The sequence below is a fragment of the Martes martes genome (assembly GCF_963455335.1).
Source record: "Martes martes genome assembly, chromosome: 3".
In the NCBI taxonomy this organism is placed as follows: domain Eukaryota; kingdom Metazoa; phylum Chordata; class Mammalia; order Carnivora; family Mustelidae; genus Martes; species Martes martes.
In genome coordinates this window covers 15,453,161-15,476,914 of record NC_137890.1, presented here as the reverse complement: position 1 = coordinate 15,476,914, position 23,754 = coordinate 15,453,161, and the positions used below count along the sequence as shown (strand labels likewise).

Below are 23,754 nucleotides of genomic sequence, written 5' to 3'. Positions count from 1 at the left end.
CCATCAGCTGGGACACTGTGTTTATCTGATGTGTTCTCATGATCGGATCCGGGTTACGAATTTTAGCCACCTAAGTGATGTGTCCTTCTTGTCACCTCACATCTGGAGGCACCCCAAATCACTGTGTCCCACTACTTTGATCACCTGGTTAAGGTCGAGGCCAGCCCAGTTTCTGCACTGTAGAGTGACCAGTTTTCCCTTTGGACTAATGAGGAATCTGTGGGGAATACTCTGAGATTGTGTAAATATCCTATGCCCCATCCAACTTTCACCCTAAGTTTTTTGCATTTGTACTAGCTTGTGAGGGCTGCTGTAACAAAGTACTACCAAGTGGGGGGTTTACAACAGATTCACTGTCTCACAGTCAGGAGGCTAGAAGTCTGAGATAAAGGTGTCAGCAGGGTCAGTTCCTGGGACTGTGACAGCGAATCTGTTCCATGACTCTCTTCTAGCTTCTGGTAGATTCCTGGCAATCTTTGATGTTCCTGGGACTATAGATACATCCCCCTGTTCCATGCCTTCATCTTCACATGGTATTTTCTCCCTGTGTATATCTGTCTCTGTGCCTAAATTTCCCTTTTTGATAAGGACATAGTCATGTTAGAGTAGAGCCCACCCTAATGACTCCATTTTAACCTGATCTTCTGCAACAACCCCATCTCCAAATAAAGTCACATTCACAAGTCCTGTGGTTAGGACTCCAATATATTTTGGGAGGGATGCAATTCAACCCACACCAGCATTTATAGGAAATATTTGCTGAGATCAATTATTATGGGATGGCTGCAGAATGGTGATTTTTCTGTCATTCTTTCAACATTTATTAGTTGGCTTTTGGGATTATGGTTTTTTATAATCAATAAACAGAATGTCCACCCATAGCCAGATAGAAATGGCCACATGTCAGAAAGCCAAAAATAGAAAACAATTAACAACATGCACACACGTCTGTGCCCAAAGTAGCAGAAAAGGACTGACTCTTGTTGCAAACCTCCTTACCCAGGCAGATTGGCCAGAAGGAGAGCCAGAGGTTAAGGTAGCCCATGGACCAAAGTCAGCATCAGTGGGGGAAATTGGAGAGGGCAGGTCTCAAGCCATCCTGAACATTTGTTGTGTGGAAGTGACTTCTTGGAATGTCATTACTCGTGGATTCTCTTCGTGCTCTAAAACAAAAAGTAACATCACACTATTTAAGGGTAGGTGCCAGGTTCTCAAATTCAGTATTCTGGTCATCTTCAGCCCTTATGCATGAGCAAACATTTCACAGTACTGAAGCCTCTTGTCATCATCAGAATCACAGAGAAGCAAGGGCCAAAAACTATATAATTCTGCAACTGCTGGGAAACATGATTGGGACAAAGATCCCGTATTCTTTTGTTTTAACTCTTACACCTGATAAAAGATCTTTGGAATTGTTTTCTAAAACTCTAGACTCCATCCACAGTAAACATCAACTTTATTTCCAAAGACTATTGATCTCAAATACATAATGCCATTAAGTCTCAGTGGTTGTCGCTTCTTCAAGGTTGTGTAGGTATCCTAGAGCTGTTGTATCCACATATCACACATGGGGTAGCTTAAGGAAGAGAAATTTATTGTCTCATGGCTGTGGAGGCTAGAAGTCCAAAATCAAGATGTCGCAGAATTGGTTTTTTCCTGAGGCTTTAAGGGAAGGGTATTTTCTAGGTCTCTCTCCTTGGCTTTGTAGGTAGATGTCTTCTTCCTGCCTTTCTCCACATTGTCTTACCTTTAGGCATACTTCTGTATCCCAAGTTTCCCTTTGGATGAGGGCCATTCTAATAATCTCATTTTAACTTTCTTACCACTGTTAAAATAAAAGAAAACAAACAAACAAACAAACAAAAAAACGTATGTCCAAATAAGTTCACCTTCTGAGAGACTGAGTGTTAGGACTTCAGCATATGAATGTGGGGGAACATGATTCAGCCTACAACAGATGCATTTCAATTCCCAGTGTTCACATGGGGAATAGAATAGAAAATCAGAGTTGTGACTGCATGAGCCTAGACGTTAATTATGGAACCAAAATGGTACTGAATCCCTGCCTCTAGTCTTTCTGCAGGTGAAAAGTTAGTGCTCAGCCTGAAAACACTAAAGATGGGGTTACTAAGCTTTTCCCCACCATCCATGCATAGGGCTGTGGATTTTACACTTACCAATATTCGGAATGACTTTTCTTTTCCTGCTGTAGAGACTTTTAAGTGGGTTCGGGTTGCTACTCACCATCCAAGTGTGTGCTGTATAGACCTGTCCATCGGTTAAGAGCAGAGGTTACCAGCAGTTGAATTAGCGACAATATTTATTTCTTACAGAAACAAATAGACAATTGGAGAAAGCATTTCATCTCTCGGTGCCTTGATTTTGTGCATTTATCTGACATCTAGGCAAATGAATTCTAAAGAATATATTTAAGGAAATCTGCAATAGAGAACACCTATTTCTCCCAGCCAGAGAGGGACCCGAAGCCATTGAGATGCTTCGTAAGTTTTTAATTCAAAGCATGGGAGGACAGAAAAGATGGAAAACAAAAGCCAATTACCTGCGAACTCTCTGCCAGGAGCTGGAGGAAGATTGAGGGAGGAGGTAGGGAGGCTTGCCCGGGCAGTAAATCCTGCAGCATGGTGTCTCTCTCTGAAAATTGATAAGAGTCTGTGCTTGTCCTATCACAGGTTCTCTAACATTCACCTGTGTCGTGTCCTTGTGTAGAAATGGGCAACAGCTGGGGAGACTATTCAGACTTTCCTTGCTTTCTTGGTCAGGTCACAGACATAAAAGAGAAACTGAAGCTCTCTAAAAAGGTCTGGTCGGCACTGCCCTACACCATCTGCAAGGATGAGAGCATGACAGCAGGCGCGGCCAACGAAGAGGAGTGTTGGAATGGGCACAGCAAAGCCAGGTGAGGGGGACTCGCGTTCTTCTGGTCGGGGCATTGCTCAGCCAGCCCTGGAAGGCTCTGCGGGCACAGTTCTATGGGCCTGTTGATGCAAAAAGCAACGGAGGGTGGAGGGACACGTCGTCACCTAGCGACAGCTGTTCAGAGTGACAGGTTTGATGGGCACCTGGGAACACTTGCTCTCAAGGTGCCATTAAGCGTGGAATCCTCGTTCTGAGTGCCTCGCCTCTGGATGAGGACAGAGGCACGGTGACAGATGCCAGGTTACGGATATCCTGAGATCACAAAGCGCCTTTTATGTTCACTTAATGACTTGAAGACAGCAGAGCTATTTTTATCCATAGTGAAGTGGGCAGGACTCTGTTCTTTCCATCACAAGTTAAACAGGAAGTGAAAGTTCAACTGTAATATTTTTCACCCTTGGAGAAAAACAGTTTTTGATGGGCTCATTGGAAGGGTGAGGGGAAAAGGAAACGACCAAGGGACAACCGAGAAAGTGTTCTCATAGGTTCCCTGCCTTGAGAAGTCCCCCCCGCCCCGGGATCTCCGGATGAGAGATGGCTCTGTTTTCAACCCGCGGCTCGGCTGCCCCGTGCAGCTGCCCCTTGATATGGAATTTCTGAATTTCTTGATTCAGCCCAGAAACGGGGTTGGCCCGAGTTTTCCTAGGGTGGAGGGGTTGGACAGGAGAACTGGCTGGGAGCTGGCGAGCAGGGAAGGACACCAGGAGAGGCGGCTGCCCGAGCACACCTCGGCAGGGGTGCAGGTGGGCAGAGCAGCTGGTGAGTTGGACTCAAGGAATCTTTGGGGATTGATCAGCAGGTGGAGGAGTTAAGCGCGGGGGTGGGGGCGGGGGGGGGGCTCTGTTCTGGGTCTTGGTGGGCGTTTTCAAGCAGATGAAGCAGCTGTGATCAAAAGGAAATAGGACGATCCAGGGATATTAAGTTCAGAAGAAACTGCAAAAGGTAAGCAGGGCTCAAGTGAGGTGCTCATTACGTGTTCTATCTCACACTGCTGAGCTGAATTTTTTAGCATCTATTGGTAATGATATTATTAGCCATACTGGGGAGAGCTTAACAAGGCAAAAACAGAACAGCTATAGAAAGAGCTGTAATCATTTCAAGTCTCCCCAGAATATCAGTATCCAAATCCTAGATCATGAGGGTAGACAGCTTTTTGTCATCTCAACAACCGGCCCCTCAAAAATGCTTCGTCATTTATCAGGGTCTGGCCTTACAAAAAGGAGGCCTTTGGCCAGCAAACTCGGCTGTGAAATTCAACAGCTTCTAATGTGTCTTTTCCTAATGCTTGTACAGAAAGACACTGGAAAGGATGACCAGATGGCCTAATGAATAAAGTGGTTGATTTTCTGAGCTGCTCTGTTACCCATCTGTGTTTACCTTTCATCCTTGGCTGAAATGAAGGCTGCGTTTTGAACTACATTCCCATGGTTACACAGGTTGCTGGCTCTTAGCGCATATACAAAAGGAAAGATAAAGAAATGTTGCAGGTGGGGATTGAGGAGGGGACTAGATACCCTTAGGGGAAAAAATGGTAAGTTGGCGACCATTAAAGTTAGAGCTAAGGGAGACCGGGGTTAGCCAAATTCCTCATTGTGCAGCTCAGGAACCCAGGCGGGGGAACCATTAGTTTCCCATTAGCAAGGATGAAAGCTGGAAATCTCCCAAGTCCTAGCCCAGTATTCTTTTCATGTCCATATCCTCCTGCCTCTAAACAAAGTTTAGGAGAACAAATGAAACAGATCCTTAGCTCTATAAAAGATGTAGGGAACCTACATTCATTCATTCAGTTCCTCCAACCATCAGCAATGTTGTTAAGCACCCGCTCTGCCCCAGCACTCTGCAAGACTCCGTGCTTTAAGTACTCTCTGATAGCAGTGCTGTCCGCCAACCGATGAGAAGCACAGTGGCTGGGGAGAGGACTGCAAGGGCCGTGCTGTTGCACTGTAGGCTTGGGAAAGGACAGCGTAAGTGGAGAACCACCCAGATCAGGGCTTAGGGCCCACATTTGATTTTATCCTAGGTCAGTGGGAACCCATTATGGAAATTTATGCAGGTGGGTGAAATTATCAAATTTAAGGCAATAAAATTATTTGCAAAGATATTCCACAAACTAATCCAGTATACTATTTTTTTTTTAAATGAGGCTGGCCAATATTTACAGCTCAAATTATATTCCCATTGAAAAATTAAAATTTTATAGTTTCTTTTAGTTCTTTTTTTTAAAAATTCTGCTACTGCCATGAAATCTTAATAACTTTATATTTAATAGCATAGTAAGTAGATAACCAGTGAAGACTCATCGAATTAAATTTAATTGAAGCTTTCTTCTCATTCTCACCCAAATATTAATTGATCCAGGAACACGTGAGAGAAGTTTTTTCAATTCCACTGAACTATTTTGTAGATTGAAAAATCCACTTATAATGCAGGTCATAACCTATTTTTTTCCCTACATTTGAAGTATGGATTTTCAGATAATAGGCCTTCTTAAAATTTGGGATGTTTGTTACAAAAAGAAAGAAAGAGGTTATTTGTTTCCAAGAACCAGAAGCTTGACTTAAAAAAAAATTCTATCAACAAGTGTTTATGGACTGTGGAACAGAGGGACCTATTAGCATGAATAGAGCTTGTCATGGTCTGGAGTTCCTAACTCAAGCCTGCTCGACGAGACCACTGACTGCCCAGACAGTTCTTCCTCCTTTTATGTTTTATCCATCGGACTCCTGCAACCACCTTCTCCCATGCACACCCACTCCCATTGCCATCTCCTCCCACCTAAGTATTTGATCTGGCTTGTCTCCCAACACCCATATTTCTCCCTGCTATTTTCTGAATGCTACCCCACAGTTCGTTACCATACTTTCTGGATTCAGGAGCATACCTGTTTCACGTGTCCACATATCTGAAACCAAAATGACTCCTACCAGGGATACGTGCATCCTTCCAAGGTATCTTTTCCCAAAGAGCCGTGACTAAATGAATGGCACCTGTGGATGATGACTTTAAACAGAAAGAGCAGAATGACCATAGAGGTGCCCGCTGTGGTGGAGAGGGTCAAGGGGCTGGGAGCAGTGGCTTCTCTAGAATAAGGATCTGCCCTCAAGTTCCTGCTCCCACCATCAGCCCTTGCTGGCAGAGCTCCCTCTGCTTCAGGAGCTATGCAGGTCTGGGAACAGGAGGGAAGCTAGAAGGAAGAGACTGTGCCCTTCTGGGCGGAAATTGCGAGTATGCTGATGACCAGCATTGATGTCTCCATTCTGTCAAAAAGACTTGTCATCAGGAGCAGCTCTTTCCTGCTTCCCTTCCCTTTGCCAATCTACCGGGACAATTTAAAGACCAATGCAATCACGTCTATGAAAATTCCCACCCTATTTTGGGAATAGGGCTTTGGGAAACCCATTTGGGAAACAGCGCTTCCCCAATGTTAACATGCAGGCTACGGTCTTGGGGAGCTCGTGAAAAGGGCAGATTCCGGCTCTGTGAGTCTGGGGCGGGAGTTGAGATTCTGCGTTTCTAACAAGCTTCCAGAACATGCAGGGGTTGCGGATTTGGGGACCACACCTGGAGCAGTAAGGCTCTAAGACCGAGCTGCCAAGTGTAGCACATAAAACCAGACGCCCAGTGGAACACACTCACACTTCAAAAAAGGATTCATTACTCATCTGAAATTCAGATATAACTGGCAATCCCGTCCTCTTATCTGGCAGCCCTAGTTTAAGCTGCTATTAACATGTAAGAAACACCCCTTCTCAGTTCCCACACACGAGGGGAGCATGTTACAATTTGTGGTTTTCCCTCGGCCTCCACGCATGCCCTGATGCTTCCTTGAATGGGGCTTTCCTTAGACGAAAAACAACTGCAGCTGGGCTGAGGAGGTCACGTGGCACAGGTGTATCGCCAGCCCCTAAAGAGAACCGGAACACAGGCTAGGCTGAAGCCGCCTTAACAATGAATTGCTTAGGCTTCACGTGTTCATCAAGAGAGAATTTTAAGTTGGAAATTCTGCACCCCCTTTACTCCGCACAAATCTCGGGTCTCAGATGGGATGCCTGGGGGGCTAAGGAGGGGTCCTTGGATTCCCTGGCCAGGGCTTGGCTTAGTTAATGCCTTAGCTCGGGCTGCAAACAAACATGCCAGAGTCTGGGTGGCTTCAACAGAAACTGATTTCTCATAGTCTGGAAGCTCTAAGTCCAAGATCGGGGGAAATAGTCTTGGGTTGCAGTAACAGTCCTTTTCCTGGCTTGTGAACAGCCCCTCTCTCTGCCACGTGAGGACAGAAGGAGAAGGAAAGTTCTAATCTCTTCTTCTTCTAAGGGCACTAACTTCATGGGGGCGGGGGGCTCTACCTTCACCTTCACCTACAACTAATTACCTCCCCAAGGCCTCACCTCCTAATACCATCACATTGGGAATTAGGGCTTCAACATACGGATCTTGCGGGGGGAGGACGTAAATTCTGTCTACAGCAGTTAGCACTCAGATTCACATCCTCTGCTATCAGAACAGCCAATCAGGAATGTTCTTCCGAATTCTTAGCAGTGTCTGCCAGTCAAGGAAAGCAGCCTAGGAGGCCTCCTCAGTGACCAGCAGGAAAGTAAGTTTGCAAGTGTAACTTCTCGCCTGTCTCACTGATGTAAGCAAATTCTTAGAGAGAAATGAAAGAAGACACAGCAACATCGACTCAACTCAGACAAATCAGAATGGAAAGGAAGCTCTAAGTAAGAGATGGGGGGGAGTCAATAATAATCTATAAAGCCAAGGAGGGGAATGAAAGCAGGGTGGTGTGGGTTACAAGTCTAGACCTCCTAACACTCCCAGGGCGAACCCAGAAACCTAGAAGGACATGTGCGGCCATCTGTCACCCCTGAGAAGGGCACTGTGGGCAGCCAGGTGGCTGGGACAGGCTGCGGGTAGGGAGAGGGAGAAGAATGACAAGATGCAGGCAGGAAAGCACCGGCTCCAAAGGAGAGCCAACTTGTATGTGGTTAGCGTACGTGGGTTAGAGCTTGGTCAGGTAACAGCCACTGACAAAATAAAACCCTTCTGCTGTTCCTATAGGCTCTTACCTTTGGGCTCCTATAGAGGCAGATTCTTGCTTTTTGAGGCCATAACCATGTCAAATTACATCATTACAATCCTTAAGGATTGTTTCCTCTTGTTTCCTGGGGATTCTTCATCTAAGACCACAGGGTGGGGTAAAGAGGAAGGACGAGCATGGGAGGTGGTGGGACAGGCGGGAAGATCGAGCTGAAAGCACCCTGTGACAGGTCACTTTCAACAGCACCTGGATCTTGTGACAGGACACACATGGTTCCCGATGTCTCAGAATTTCTTCAGTGATTTCCAGATTCCTCCCCCTCCCCATAAAACTGGCCAGCAACTTCCGGCATCCACTCCTCCATAAGCCAAGTGTCTAGCCCTCACCATGTCCTTTCTTCAAAATGCCTTCTGGGGGGAGTCCAACAAGACGCAGGCTGAGGGCGAGGGTTAATCAGATCAGTTGGAAATAGCACGTTTGCAGGGAGCCTCTGCTGGTTTTCAAGGCCCCCGTTCCGCACAGAAACAACTGTGTCCCCGAGGAAATCTTTCCTCAGGCCAGGAGGTAAAGACAGTAAATTGTAAGCAATAGGAAAAGTGGAAAAATCTAGGAAGTACATCAGTCCCTCTCACCAGCCACCGAGTGGATTGACTAAGCAAAGAAGCAGTAAGTCATGACTGGGTACATCTGAGCAGATGGAAGAGGGTTGAAATGATGCATGGTGTTGAGAAATCTGTCAAAGACAGGGACTTGGTGGAGCTGGCAGGACAATATTGTTTTAGTCTGATTGCAGAATATGTCCCAAAGCACTCTGGCTGCATTTTAGAGAACTGTAAAAGATCTGATGTACACTGAGCCGGGCAGCTGCGTTCAGGAAGGTGGGGAATCCGTCTGGGAAGGCACTAGAAGCTGTCAAAGCAGCATTTTTGAGCGCATCCTTCCATTCTGTACACATGTGGGAGGGAACAGCCCTGGAAGTCTGCTGTCCTGCAGGAGAGGGATGCTTCGTGCACTCCCGCAAGTGGGGAAAGTGCAGCTACGGGAAGTAGGGAAAAAGGGTGTCGCAGTCAACAACTAGCACCCCGGGAGCTGGCTCCATGGGTCTTTTGTCCCATCCACCCTGTAGTTCGCTGCCTCCAGTTCTACAAAGAAAGGATGGATAAGGGGGATCCTGCCAAGGAGCAAAGAGGCCAAGTCAAAGAGTTTAGCTTCTGCTCACTGCGGCAACCAATGGGCTGTGTGTCCTCCAGGGGTCCCCAAACCATTTCATGCCACACGCTCTCCAGCTGGAGGAAAGCCACAACAAATCATTCTCTCTACAGGAGTCCAGGCTTTACGAGTCCAAATTCCACTGCCCTCGGCCGCTCCTAAGAAACAAGTTTGGCATCCAAAGGGCCTTGTTAACAACTTCATTTTTATAAGAACGTATTTGAATTACATAGTGTGTTAGATTTTTCAAGCATTTTCATATACCTTAGCTTAAAATGGCAGCTTATGAAATAACATAAGGATTATTCATGTAAATGTACAAACATATATATATATATATATATATATATTCACATAAAGTAGCTAAGGGGCTTGCCCACGATCACCCTGCTGGGTCTCAGAGAATCTCAGGTGTCCTGGGTCAGTCTCTCACCTTCAACCATATTATAGGGTCACATCCCATTGAAGTGCCTAATGTCAAGGTAACTCCGGCTTAACTGTCTTGAAGAATGTATAAACCCACAGTATGCTTTGAGTAATTCCATTTTCTAGTCACACACCCCCCCCCAAAAAAAAGGAAAGGGGGGGCACGTGGGTGGCTCAGTGGTTAAGCTTCTGCCTTCGGCTCAGGTCATGATCCCAGGGTCCTGGGATCGAACCCCGCATCTGGCTCCCTGCTCAGTGGGAAGCCTGCTTCTCCCTCTCCCCCCTCCCCCTGCTTGTGCTCCCTCTCTCGTTGTCTCTCTGTCAAATAAATAAAATCTTTAAAAAAAAAAAAAAGGGGAAAGGGAAAAAGTAACCTATATCAATGATTTTTTTTAATTTTATTTTATTTTTTCAGTGTTCCAAGATTCATTGTTTATGCACCACACCCAGTGCTCCATGCAGTTGGTGCCCTCCTTAATACCCACCACCAGCTCACCCAACCCCCTACCCCCCTCCCCTCCAAAACCCTCAGTTTGTTTCCCAGAGTCCACAGTCTCTCATGGTTTGTCTCCCCCTCTGATTTCCCCCAACTCACTTTTCTTCTCCATTTCCCAATGTCCTCCGTGTTATTCCTCATGCTCCACAAGTAAGTGAAAACGTATGATAATTGACTCTCTCTGCTTGACTTATTTCACTCAGCATAATCTCCTCCAGTCCCGTCCATGTTGATACAAAAGTTGGGTATTCATCCTTTCTGATGGCTGAGTAGGCTGAGTAATATTCTTTTTTTTTTTTTTTTTTTAGATTTTATTTATTCACTTGACACAGAGAGAGAGATCACAAGGAGGCAGAGAGGCAGGCAGAGAGAGAGGAGGAAGCAGGCTCCCCGCTGTGCAGAAAGCCCGATGCGGGGCTTGATTCCAGGACCCTGAGATCATGACCCGAGCCGAAGGCAGAGGCTTTAACCCACTGAGCCACCCAGGTGCCCCTGAGTAATATTCTATTGTATATATGGACCATATCTTCTTTACCCATCCGTCTTTTGAAGGGCGTCTTGGCTCTCTCCACAGTTTGGCTATTGTGGACATTGTGTCTATGAACATTGGGGTACAGATGGTCCTTCTTTTCACTACATCTGTATCTTTGGGGTAAATACCCAGTAGTGCCATTGCAGGGTCATAAGGTAGCTCTATTTTTAATTGTTTGAGGAATCTCCACACTGTTTTCCAAAGTGGCTGCACCAATCTGCATTCCCACCAACAGTGTAAGAGGGTTCCCCTTTCTCCACATCCTCTCCAACATTTGTTGTTTCCCACTTTGTTAATCTTTGCCATTCTAACTGGTATAAGGTGGTATCTCAATGTGGCTTTAATTTGAATCTCCCTGATGGCTAATGATGATGAACACCTTTTCATGTGTCTCTTGGTCATTTGTTTGTTTTCTTTGGAGAAGTGTCTGTTCATGTCTTCTGCCCATTTTTTGACATGATTATCTGGTTTTGGGGTGTGGAGTTCGAGTTCTTTATAGATCTTGGATATCAGCCCTTAGAAAAGTTACACTTAAAACTGATTTTTTTTTAAATTGTGGTAAAATATACATAATGTCAAAAGTAACATTGTCACTACCTTTAAAGGTACAGTTCAGCGGCCAGTGGGTACATTGGCATTACTGCTCACCATCACCAACAATCCATCCACAAAACTTTTTCATCTACCTAAACTGAAACTCTGAATCCATTAAAGACTCAGTCTTCACTCCTCCCTGTCCCCAGCTTCCAGCAACCACACTTCTCTTTCCTGTCTCTATGACTCTGACTCCTCTAGTTACCTCATGTAAGTGAGATTGTACAATATCTGTCTTTTTGTGTCTGGATGATTTCACTTTGCCTGTCTTTAAGGTCCATCCATGTGGTAGCACGTGTCAGAATTTTCTTCCTTTTTAAGACCTGATGTATTGTCTGGACACACCACGTTTAGGAACCTGTGCGTTCATCAATGGACACAGGGGTCGCATCCACTTTTGACAATTGTAAACAATGCCGTCATGAACCGAAGCACGCAAATACCTGTTCTGATACTTACTTTCAATTCTTTGGGGTTGAAAATTCCAGAAATAGAATTGCAAGATCGTATGGTAAGTCTAACTTTAATTCTTTGAAGAACTACCATACTGTTTTCCAGAGCGCTGCATCATTTTACACTCCCTATAGCGACTGCAAGAGTTCCAGTTTCTCCACGTTCCCAACCCTGTTGATGGTAGCATGTTCGGTTAGGGACGCCTGCCATGCTGGCCTGGGCACACATCACTCATAGCAAGCCCTCTAGACATTTCCCCAATCAGGGCCCCTACTTATGACCAGGTTGGCTCTTGTGGTTCTTGTTATGATCACGGGATGCACTACAGCAAGAAACCATCAGGGAATCTTGAGGAATAAGATTTATGACTCAGGGGACCTGGAGAGCTCATGGCAGGCTCAGTGACCACATAGTAAGATCAGGGGTCACAGAGACAGCCTGGGGCTTTGCCTTTCTCCAGGTCAAGTGTAGGGTGCCAGAAATTTCTCAGATTCACTGCCAATTGGCTGATGTCCTAATACAAAACCTAAGAGTAGGAATTAGACCATGGGAAAGGAGATGTGGGGCACTCAAGCAGTCCCAGGTTTTCCAGGGCTTTCTGAAAGGGGCCCTTTCTGGGTGGAAACAGCCTCGTTTCTTCTCTGGCTCTTCCATGAGCGGCCATGTCAGGTGGCCGCCGATGCATTTGCTCAAGATGCTGGCTTTGAAATGGAGGTCCGGGCAATCAGAAGCTTAATGTTGGGGACTTGCACTCTACTCGATGTCCCTACCAACACTTGTCATTTGGTTTAGTTTTGTTTTCAAATAATAGCCACTCTAACAGGTGTGAAGTCTAGAACTTCAATTTTAAAAAAGCTTGGGAAAGAAATTATAGGTACCACAAGCTCACAGTCCCTTATTTGAGATCCTTGGGACAATCCATGTTTCAGATTTCAGACTCCTTTTTGATTTTTAGAAAGTCTTCCCAGGGCTGATACTATACATTACATAATAATACCCCCAGTTGGTGATGTCAGGGATTGTAACTCACAATCAACCACATTCAATTTCCGTAGCAAGATATATTGCTAATCCTGCCAACTGGGAAAAATGAGAGCTCTGATTAGCCTCACTTCAGATCAGATCAAGTTTTGTTAACAAGGGGAGTGTAGGAAAGAAAAAAAAAAAACTTTGGAAAACTTAAATTTTGGAACTGCAGATAAGAAATTTGGGACCTTGGGGTGCCTGGGTGGCTCAGTGGGTTAAAGCCTCTGCCTTCAGCTCAGGTCATGATCCCAGGGTCCTGGGATTGAGCCCCCCACGCATCAGGCTCTCTGCTCAGCAGGGAGCCTGCTTCCTCCTCTCTCTCTCTGCCTGCCTCTCTGCCTACTGGTAATCTCTGTCTGTCAACTAAATAAATAAATAAATATTTTTTTTAAAAAGTATTTAAAAAAAAAAGAAAGAAATTTGGGACCTGTATTACTGTCATACTTCTTAGATTAGTAAAACTCTCCCACGGGAAGGAATGAGTATGTAGCTTAGAATTGGAAATTGCTGGAGAGACATGTATTGAATGCAGCTCATTTGGGCAACAAGCAGGACAGAATCTGCTTTGCATTCTCTGCTCAGTGTGCCTTGAGGCAGAAGCAGTAGGAAGAAGCATCTGTCACCTTAAAACAAACCCAAGGCAGCACCTGGGGACCCCATTTCTCCCCATTCCTGCCTCAGCTTCCACCTGGACTCCTGTCAACCCCACTGGGCACCACCAGGCTAACCTTCCTTACAGGTGTCTCACTTTTCAGACTTTTACTGGCTTTCAAATGCCATTAGATCATGTGTGTCCCTTTCTCCCACTGTGCAGCTCCTTCTGTTAAAGCAACCACTGGCATTAATGAGGTGATAAGAAATACAGACTACAGATAGGTCAACACGTCGGTCCTCCTGGCAGGCACATTCACCTAACAACTGAAAGGAGTGATTTTTTTTTTTTTAAAGATTTTATTTATTTATTTGACACACAGAGAGAGAGAGAGACCACAAGTAGGCAGAGAGGCAGGCAGGCAGGGGTGGGGAAGCAGACTTCTTGCTGAGCAGAGAGCCTGATGCGGCGCTCGATCCCAGGACCCTGAAATCATGACCTGAGCCGAAGGCATTGAGCCACCCAGGCGCCCCGAAAGAAGTGATTTTGAGTGGTGGCAATGACATACATGGTGGCTAGTCGGGGGAATTTTCTGGGCTGTCAGGTGACAGAGGATGACAGAAGATGTCAACTCCAGCAGAGAGAGTCCCCGGCACAGAGCCTGCAGCCACTCAGGAGGTTGAACGTTTAAGTCCCCCCAACCCCCAGTTCCTACAGGACTCTACCACCCTGATCAGCTGTAACATGTGGATGTAATCAAGGAAGCCTTTGTTCACGATATGAAATTAGATGCTGTCTCAGTCCATGCAAGCTGCTGTAACAAAATACCACATCTGGGTAGCTTAGGAACTGGAGGCTGGAAGTCCAAGTTCGTCAGCGTGCCAGCCTGGTCCGGTGAGAGCCCTCTTTCGGGTTGCAGATTTTTCCATTTTTCATTGTGCCCTCACATGATGCAAGGGCTAAGCTAGCCCCCTGTGTCTCTTTTCTGAGCCCTCATGCCCTGATTCCCTCCCAGACACCTCGCCTCCTGAAACCATTCCCTTGGGCATTGGGTTTTCAACATGTGAACTTGAGGGGAACACAAACATTCAGTCCCTAACAGACATGAAGAAAAATAATTCTGCAAAACTACTGAAGGTCTAGTTCCTATGCCTCTCTTGCAGAATAGAAGGTAACCAGAATGGGCTCATGGATGGGTTCAGAATGTTCATGGATGGCTCCCCTCGCCACGCTGAGCATGAACCATTGACGAACATGACACCCCGCTCAACCTTCCAATTTGTGTTCATTTCTGCGTTCTCCCTGCCCCTGATAAGTGTCCATCCAGCCTGGGAAGCTGGCTTCTCTGTGCTGAGATCCTGCTTCCTTCCCTTGTCTCCCCAAACTGTAATGGTGCAAACATAGAACGCTATCGGGCCAAGAAGCTGATACAAAGTCTAATAAACAATAGTAGGGACTCAAAGAGGCGTCCGTGTCTTCAGGACACGAGCATTATACAAAGAGACCAAACACGAGTCCTGGGCTTCTACACATCCCTCAAGCTGCCTTTTGAATATCCATAGATTTGGCCTCGGGGTGTACCTCTGGAGTGACAAGATGGCCATTCTCTTTTTCAACTGTGCTTGCGGTTTAGGTTTCCATATTGTCTCTAAACTTACCCTTTGAGTACAGCGAAAGGAGAAAAGGTTCCTGAGGACACGGGTGCATTGTTCCTTGTTTTTATTGCAGGCGGCCGAGCATCAGTGGGCACAGTTAGAGGCTGGGTGGATTTGGCAGGCTCTTACTGTTCCTGGATGCTCAGACTCCCAGGGGCAGCATTCCCATGTAAGCTCTCGCAGTCGGCTTCTGATAAATGAGTCTCGGCGAGCCGTGCAGTGCGCACAGCATCTGAAAGAAACAAAGCCCTCCTCTGACCCGGCCTAGGTACAGCTGCAGGAATCATTGTCCAAGAGTCGAGGGGCAACCCCAGGACCGGCGGGCCCCTTCTGGCCACTCTCAAGTCCTGGGTCAGCAAAGGCTACCCCGCCCTCGCTGCTGCTCATGCCAATGAGCTCTAGTAATTAAGTAGAGCCCGTGGAGCCCAGCACATATAACTGATGTCAGTAACAGTCAATCCAATGTCACGTTTTCGAAGTCAAGCCCAGAAGCCAACAAGAATGTATTAATGTATCAGCCATACTGAAAGACAGCACAGAAGTTACGCTTTGTAGCAACACTACAGAGAGACGGTCCTGTGACTTTTAAAAATTTCCATTAGGACATTTTTTTTTTTAAGGGCAACAAATACCATGAAGCTTTATGGAAAAGAATGTGCAATGCACTCTGTGTGTTTTATTATTCATTATGTGGGGAACATGGTGAAGTCGATCTTATTTAAGATATAGATGAAGACAAGGTGCTCGTTCAGAGGACCTCTGCTTTAAAGTGGATAAACCAATTCATATACAAATACATCATGCCTAAGATTTCAGTAACTGAAAAATGGCTTAAATATAAAAATCTCTCTGTACGTTTCCATTTCTTCTTTTGGAGGCCGATGGATGGATAGACTTCGGTTTCCAGAACTTGGAAAATAACCCTCAGAAGGGGAAGAATTGTAAACATAAGCATACCGTACAAGTATAGGTACATAGGAAGGCCAAAATAGAGGAATGGGGTTTTCTCAGCTTGCAAACCATCATGGTAGATGGTAGACGCAGTAGAAGAATGATGATATAGCTCTGAGGTGGGGCTGTCCCCTGCTGGTCAGGTCCCTGTTCCGGATGTCCTGATTCCCCTTGAGATCCACTCCTCATCCCTCCACCTGGGTCTATGTGCTGAACAAGGACCTCTGCAAACTCCATCCACTGGGTCCTCTGGCCCACTGTCTTCCAGCTGGCTTCCGCTGATGGGAGGCAGCCGAAGGAGGGACGAGAGAAGTCAGGGTATCATTCCCTCGGCTCCCTCCCTGACGGGCCTCGGTTTGACTATTATGTGTCATTTGGTTGCTCGCTGAGATTTCAGTTCTTGTGCATAACTGGGGACCCTTACTTCCCTCCGGCCCTCCTGCTGTGGCCAGTCTTGGGGTTCTTTGCCACCCAGTGCTGGTTTCCCTGTTCTCACCTTTGTAAGTTGTCTCTCCTCGCAAGCTCTCTTTATTACCTCTTTGCGGGTGCCATCTGTTTCTTACCAGGACACAGACAAATAAAGCACCTTTGTAAGAATTAGAAAAAGATAGCCAGATGGGTACCTGAGGGTTCATTATACAGTTGCCTGTGCTTTGGTATGCATTGAAATTCTCGAAAATAAAACAAATAGAACAAAAAGAAAAAAAAGAAAATTGTGTCCCTTTGGGTGAATGGTGCCCTGCAGGGACATCGCTTTGTGGACAGAGAACTCAGGCTGGATCTCAGCCCAATTCCCTCCCTCGGCGGGTGACTTTGTGCACTGCACAAAAAAGCCAGATGAACATGGCAGCCCTCCAAAAGGATGCATAGGTCCCTAAAAGCTGAAAAATATCTTCAAGACAAAGCCAAGATTGACCTGGGTCTTTAAGGATATTTGGGACTTGAATTTGAAAGTGCATTGCAGGCAAGGAAAGCCTGCAGGACAGGTAAATATAAGCTGTGTACAGGCTTTAGATTCTGCAGGGCAAGATGGGCCCCTTGGAGGGATGGTTGCAGCTTAAGAAAGTAGAGACGGGATGGAAATGGGCTCTGATTGCTGAGCTATAAAATGTGAACTGTCATTTGTGATCAGTCAGGCGGTACAGTGCACCGTTTGGACACGTGGGCTCTAAAACTAGACCTGTTGGGCTCAGATCGTGGTTTGGGCATCTATTAACTCCACGACTTTGCACCATTACCCATCCTCACTCAGCCTCAGTGTTCTCTTTGGCAAAATGGATATACCATAGCACATAGCTCTTAGCTGCACTAGGGGGCTGAGTTCTAAAATACCCGTGAAGTGCTTATCACAGTGCCTGAGGGCACGTACTCAGGAGACATCAGCTACTATTACCCAGTTTTCCAACAGAGGAGTAATATGATGAAAGCCATAGTTCGTGAAGATTTGTCAGATCGTGGGTGCAGGATGCATTGGAAAGGAAGAGGCAGGCGGTGGAGTCGGTGTGAGGCCGCTGTGCCTTCTGCACTCCGGGAGAGCCACAGGAAATGGGATGGAAACAGCAGGTGCAGGGACATCGGGAGAAGGAGAGAAGGATGGCTGTGACTGGGTGGGTCGCGAGCAGGAGGGGTCAGAGGGGGCTCTAGGCACTTTGCTGCCGTCTATAGTCTCCACTGGTATAAACACACACAGGCAGGTTGGGCAGTTGTCTTCGAAGGACTGACAGTTCTAAAATTTTAGGACAAGTTAAAAGAATATGAATCTAGTTATAAGAAGTAAAGATTCATTAGATTTTACCCTTCTGTTTGGCCCAATACCGAATATTGTTACATGCGGTGACAAAACAAAAACCCTAATGGGCACCTCAGACTTTCCAGGGCTCACTGGCTATACCTCGAATTGCCAACGGTGGTTTTTTATATCCAGAAGTTTCTTCTGATTAGAGTCTGAGGTAAGGCCTCCTCAGCTGAGGGAGAACATCCTCATACAAGAGAATTCTCTAAGATCATGCGTAATTTACAAGTTCAATTCTTAGCAAAATTAACCGGAGAGCAGAGGAGGCTAGCGAGCCCTTGACTTCGGTATCTACCATTTGGGCTAGAGGAGGAAAGTAGTTAATTTTAAGAAACAATTTCTCTATGTCCCCAGTTGAACATTCATTTGTAGGCAAGCCTCCCTACAAATTCAGTACCATTTTAAGAAGCACCCTGAAACCGTCGTTTTAGCCACAGCTCCCTCAGAGAAAAGTTATTCCTTGTTTTCACTTTTTGGTCTTTCTTTGCAGGAATCGAGCTCCATTGTGCGGACGTCCTCGCCGTCCATCAGAGACAGCACAGTACAACCTGGTACCGGGCCCTTCCCTCCCGCCTCATGCTAATCTGTTCTCTTCCTGTCGGCCTCGCAGATACTTGCCTGAGATCATGAACGATGGGCTGACCAACCAGATTAACAACCCTGAGGTCGACGTGGACATCACACGGCCCGACACGTTCATCAGGCAGCAGATCATGGCTCTACGTGTGATGACCAACAAACTAAAGAACGCGTACAATGGCAACGACGTCAACTTCCAGGACACGAGTAAGGAAGTCCTTACCGGTACCAGTGACCTCCGCCGTGAGAATAGGTTGTCGATGATACCCCACTTTTTCTTCAAGAGCAGTGTGCACCTTAAATCTTGTGTCCTGCTCTCCGGGTCTGCAGAGCTGTTAACAGTCCTTTGGACCGAGAGCTCTGACCCACAAAGCTTAGGATTCTACTAAAATCATAACTGGTCTTAAAGAATAGTTTCACTGGATTACATTCGGTGCTCCCCAAGCTAACTTTGGGTCTCCTCTGCCAGGTGATCCCTTCATGGTCAAGCCACAAAGTAATGTTCTCATCTCCTCTGCCCATCATCATTTATCTCTCTGCCCCAAACTTTTGTCCCCTCTCCCAGCCACGAAAAGAAGAATGTTCTGAAGCTTCCTCAGACAAGGCAGGGCAGGAATCTCGGTTTTATCACTTACCGACTGGGGTCCTAAGCAAATTATTTCTTGAGTCTTAGATTTCTCTTCCACAGAATGAGAAGCATTCTAGCCTGTGAGGCCGGGTCTTCGGGAAGTTCATGTGGGGCCATCTGTGAAGGAGCCAAGATAAAATCTCATGTGCTCTGGATTCAACTGCGTGAGCTCTCCCTCTATCCAGTCCCTCACGTGCATGAGCCATGGACATTGGTATCGGACATATTGACAGAAATAATGAAATGCCAGTGCAGTACGGCCCATGACTAGTTTATTAGCCCTCACAAAACATCAGAAGTGATTGGAAAGACTATTAAGTGAGGGTTAAATGAAGTTTGGGGGTTGTGTAAGTGGTTTTAGGATGCATAACTATACAAATTGGGGAGACTTTGCTTTATGGCTTTGGGATTTTTTTTTTTTTTTTAAGATATGTATCCCTACACAGAGTTCTTGGGAAAAGATTTCTTGAACATAAGTTGTGCAGTCACTAGTGAGTCTGTAATTTGGTCACTGAAGCAAAAGATGATGCTTGTGTGCTTGAATTAATGAGACAGAAAGAAACAAGTTCCAGATGGAAGACATTAAGTCATCCAAGTCTTAGCCATCAGCCTACTGAGTTGTCCCCTGCAGAAAATTTTTAGTGCTTCATTCCATTTTAAATAACTCAAAAATTAATTTTCTAAATGCAGGATAATTGCCAACCCAGTAGACTTTATTGCTGTCACATTTTTCCTATTATTTCTCTTTTTTACGAAACCTCTTCTTCCCTCTTCAGAAGAGAACCTTCCACAGAGGACCTTTGCTGCTTTTCCCCTGCTCACTCCTTAGTTTCGCTCTTCTGAGAGCAGCATCGTCCTCTCTATCTCATGAAATGCTTTATTATCTGGAGAATGACTATAGGAATAAATAATTCAAGATAACGTAAGAATTAGTTGAGGTTGGCCTTGTTTCTCTCTTTTCTCTGACCTAAAGAGGTTATATATATATCAGTCTGCAAAGTTTAGGGAATGTCCTTGAGGAGAGATCGTGCTCCATTTCCCCTCACAAGAAAATAAAAATTAACAACACTTAAGAGCCTCACTTAGCTCTAACCCAAGCCCCGTATCTGGTCCCCTATTTTAGGACGGTGTCTATCCTATAAACCATTATCACATCTTATGGCCATCATCACCCTTCCTGCTTTTGGCATTTTAAAAAATCACCCCTGAAACTCCAGCCTTTCTGACTCCTTTTCAGAAAGAGACGGGGCCATTATTTTCCCCAGCTGGAATCTCCTGTCATTATTTGCTTACCACAGTTTTAATATTCTAAATCACTTTAATAATATCTTTGTAAAGGTTATATTACTTCTTGTTCATAATACCAGTGTTAAGAACAATTCCCTCAGCAGTTCTGGTATCTCTGAATTTAATTAATGGGTATTTTCCCCCTTGTAAAGGCCACTAACGATAAATCCAAGAAAATGTTAAGAACATGCTGTAGTGTATTCAAGTGATCTTACCTGATATTTAGATGTCCTGTTTTAAGAAAAAAAAAGAAGAATAAGAAGAATTGTGCTAAGCTGTGCCTTGCTTATTCAGGGGGACAGTAGAGGAGACCCTGCATTACTTCGGCTGCACTTACGTGACATCTAGTGCCCAAGATGGCGCCAGTATTCGGGGGGGAGCGCAACAAGCCCATCCTTGTTTCAGGCCAACAGGGAGGAATTTAGGTCTATTGAATGAATCTTTGAGCAAGTGGAAAAAATAGTAAATGTCATTACCAGGTTTATAGTTTCCTTATTCCTCCCAGGCACATTATTTCCCTTATACCTCCTAACCATCCTGTGAAACATATAGGAATACTCTCATTTTTACAGCTGAGGATGCAGACCCACCTTTCACCTAAAGAAACCAGCTTGCCCTTGTTCACTTAAAGAAAAAAACGGTAGGTTAAAATCTAGGTCCTCTTTGCTGTAGGAACCATATTTTTCCCCCCATCAGGCATCATGGCAAGTAGTGGGTTTGGTGCCTTCACACATTTCACCAAAATGGCTTCCTACATACTCTTCCTGTAAATGCTATTGTCTGCATCTATTGAGATAAGGAAATGGACAGGAGTTGAGGAAGCTTCCCAAGGCACATTTAATTATTCAGCTAGTAACTTTCGTGCACCTGCTGCATGCCAGGGACCATTAAAGGCAATGGGGATACAAAAGTGAACGGTACACACCACACAAAGTTTCTACCCTCCACAAGTGTCCACTCTCACAGGGGACACAGGGAAAGAAGCAAGTTAATACAACAATTGCAAATGGTGATAAGTCCTTTCACACAGCTAGAAATTGATGGAGACCGAACTGGGACCCAGGTCTGAGACACGGGGTTTGTGAAACAGGAAGGGACCAAGCAGTGAGAAGTGGGACTAGAGCAGGCTCAGAAGTTTTCAAGCAGGAATGGCAAACCTTTTCTGTCAAAAGTCAGATAGGCAATATGTTCAGCTTTGAATGCAGAATGAGACAATGCAGAAGCGGGGGCAAGGGTGGCCATGTCCAGTATGACATCCCCATGGACACTGACATGTCGATTTCACACACACCCTACTCAGACATCACAAAATATAATTTCTCGTTCAATTTTTTTTTTTTTAAACACTTGAGAATCTAAAAACCATTCTTGGGTTATGGCCCCAGCAAATACAACAAGCTGGCCACTGTCATCAACCCCGGGGGTCAGAGGGAGAAGTCGGTGGAGACGGAGCTCGTCCTCACTCTTAGAGGAGAACAAAGGTGGATGCAAGGAGCCACAAAGTCATAATAATATGTGCCTTTCACAACTACACGCTCCTGTGGCTCAGACTGCCTACTTAGCCGTGTTCGTTTGCCTTACACTTCATTTCAAAATCCTTGACCAAAGCATGCTATCTGCTGACGACAATGGCCCTAGGGTACCAAAAGAGCGAGGGCCGGAATTTCTTAAAGCAATTTAAACATTAGCCAGAATAAAAACCTCTCGAATGCCAACGCAGTAGGATTGGGCCCTCGGCAGGTCCAGGATGCATAGCCCTGTGTCTCAGACATTGATTCTGGTCGGCTCTGCCCGCCCATCACAAACCTGCCCGCTGACATCAGACCCGCTGGGGTGGGGGTCGAGAGGCTGGTGGGATGTCCCCTTCCACCGCCAGACCCAAATCTGGTGGGCGCCCCCACTCCTTCCTAGTCCTGGTCTAACTCTCTTTCTCAATGCGCCCCCACCAGGCGATGAATCCAGCGGCTCGGGCAGCGGCAGTGGGTGCATGGATGACGTATGTCCCACGGAGTTTGAGTTCGTCACGACAGAGGCCCCCGCGGTGGACCCCGACCGGAGAGAGGTGGACTCTTCGGCAGCCCAGCTCGGCCCCTCCCTGCTCTCAGGATCTCTGGTCTGCGTCGTCCTGGCACTGCAGAGACTGTGCAGATAATCCTGGGTTTTTGGTCAGATGAAACTGCATTTTAGCTATCCGAATGGCCAACTCACTTCTTTTCTTACACTCTTGGACAATGGACCATGCCACAAAAACTTAACGTTTTCTATGAGAAGAGACAGGACTGCACTCTGCCTCCCTTTCTGTTTGCCCAAAGAGTACTGGGTGCCAGACTGGACCGCTTCCTCTTTCCTTCCGCTCTCTGTGGGGACCTTGTTTATTCTAGAGAATTCTTACTCAAATCTTTCGTACCAGGAGATTTTCTTACCTTCATTTGCTTTTATGCTGCAGAAGTAAGTAAAGGAATCTCACGTTGTGAGTTTTTTTTTTTTTCTTTTTCCAGTTTAAAAAAAAAAAGAAAAAGGCAGGAAGAAAATAATTTTCCTTGTAAATCAGGCCAAACCCCCCAAGACAACCGCATTTTCAACAAAGGAGCCAACAAGAGAGAAAAACAAAAGAGCTTTAACACTGTTAAGTTCAGCATCGCCTGCCGACTCCCAGTGTAAGCTTTTCTGTGATAAATCGGGTTTACGAAATGCTTTGGGGGAGAAAGTTTGAGATTTTTTTTTTTTTTAATGTGGTGAAAATACAGTGTTGTCTTGGAGGTACCATCTTGCACTCTAGCCACACAATACCAAACTGATTTGTGGGTACCGATACTAAATTTAGAACTCCATCGTTAATAGGAGAGTAAAATTGCCATGACCCAGCACTCTCTCTCACCTTGCCCAATGTCAATTTCAATGATGGCACCATTTTCCTTAATTCTCTTAGTGTCTGTCCCCTGTATCCAATTGGCACAGATTTTTCTTTTCATCTCCAGTGACTAGTGGATGCTCCCATCCATTCATCTTCCTTAAGGGTCTGAATTGGAAATAATCTTCAGTGATACAACGGCTTTGCTTTAGCCACAGGTTAGACATTGATTTGATGTTTCTGCCCCTGTGCTCATTACTGTCTCTGAATAAGAGCTCTTTTGACGAACTTATAAGCAATTAGATCCATAAGTGAGTTTTCATATTTAACGGTTTGCTTTGTGTCAGTTGGTTTCTGCATCACAAGGGCATTCTCTTACAAAATAACTCACAACAAAAAATATCAAGACAAAAAAAAATATATATATATATATAGTATTGACATGGAGATTTCTTTCACTTTTTTAGTCTTAGTATGATCATCTATTTTTATATCTCTATATATATAAATCACAGATTTTAACTTCTTAATTCCAAGCTCAGGGTTGACACACCTTTGTAACGAAAATGTTTTGTCAACCACCTCTTCTTGTTTTGTGCTGCTCAGAGAAGGGATTCCTCAACGATCTGTGAGCACCAAGAATCAAGAAAGAGAACTTTTTACGTATCTAACTGTCCGTTTCTTAAAAGTTTGCCAGGGCACACCCTT

At 45.5% G+C, this 23,754-nt stretch overlaps 1 protein-coding gene across 1 annotated transcript in view; it reads left to right on the top strand.

The window, feature by feature from the left end:
• The window catches only part of GPC6 (glypican 6), a 1,082,024-nt gene extending 1,058,587 nt beyond the window's left edge, over nt 1–23,437 (top strand). Inside the window, exons 7-9 of the mRNA XM_080798519.1 lie at nt 2,781–2,917; nt 18,312–18,487; nt 22,145–23,437. Of these exons, the coding sequence (XP_080654645.1) occupies nt 2,781–2,917; nt 18,312–18,487; nt 22,145–22,347 (516 nt within the window). The 3' untranslated portion in view covers nt 22,348–23,437. The remainder of the gene's footprint in view (nt 1–2,780; nt 2,918–18,311; nt 18,488–22,144) is intronic.
• Nucleotides 23,438–23,754: the final 317 nt, after the last annotated feature.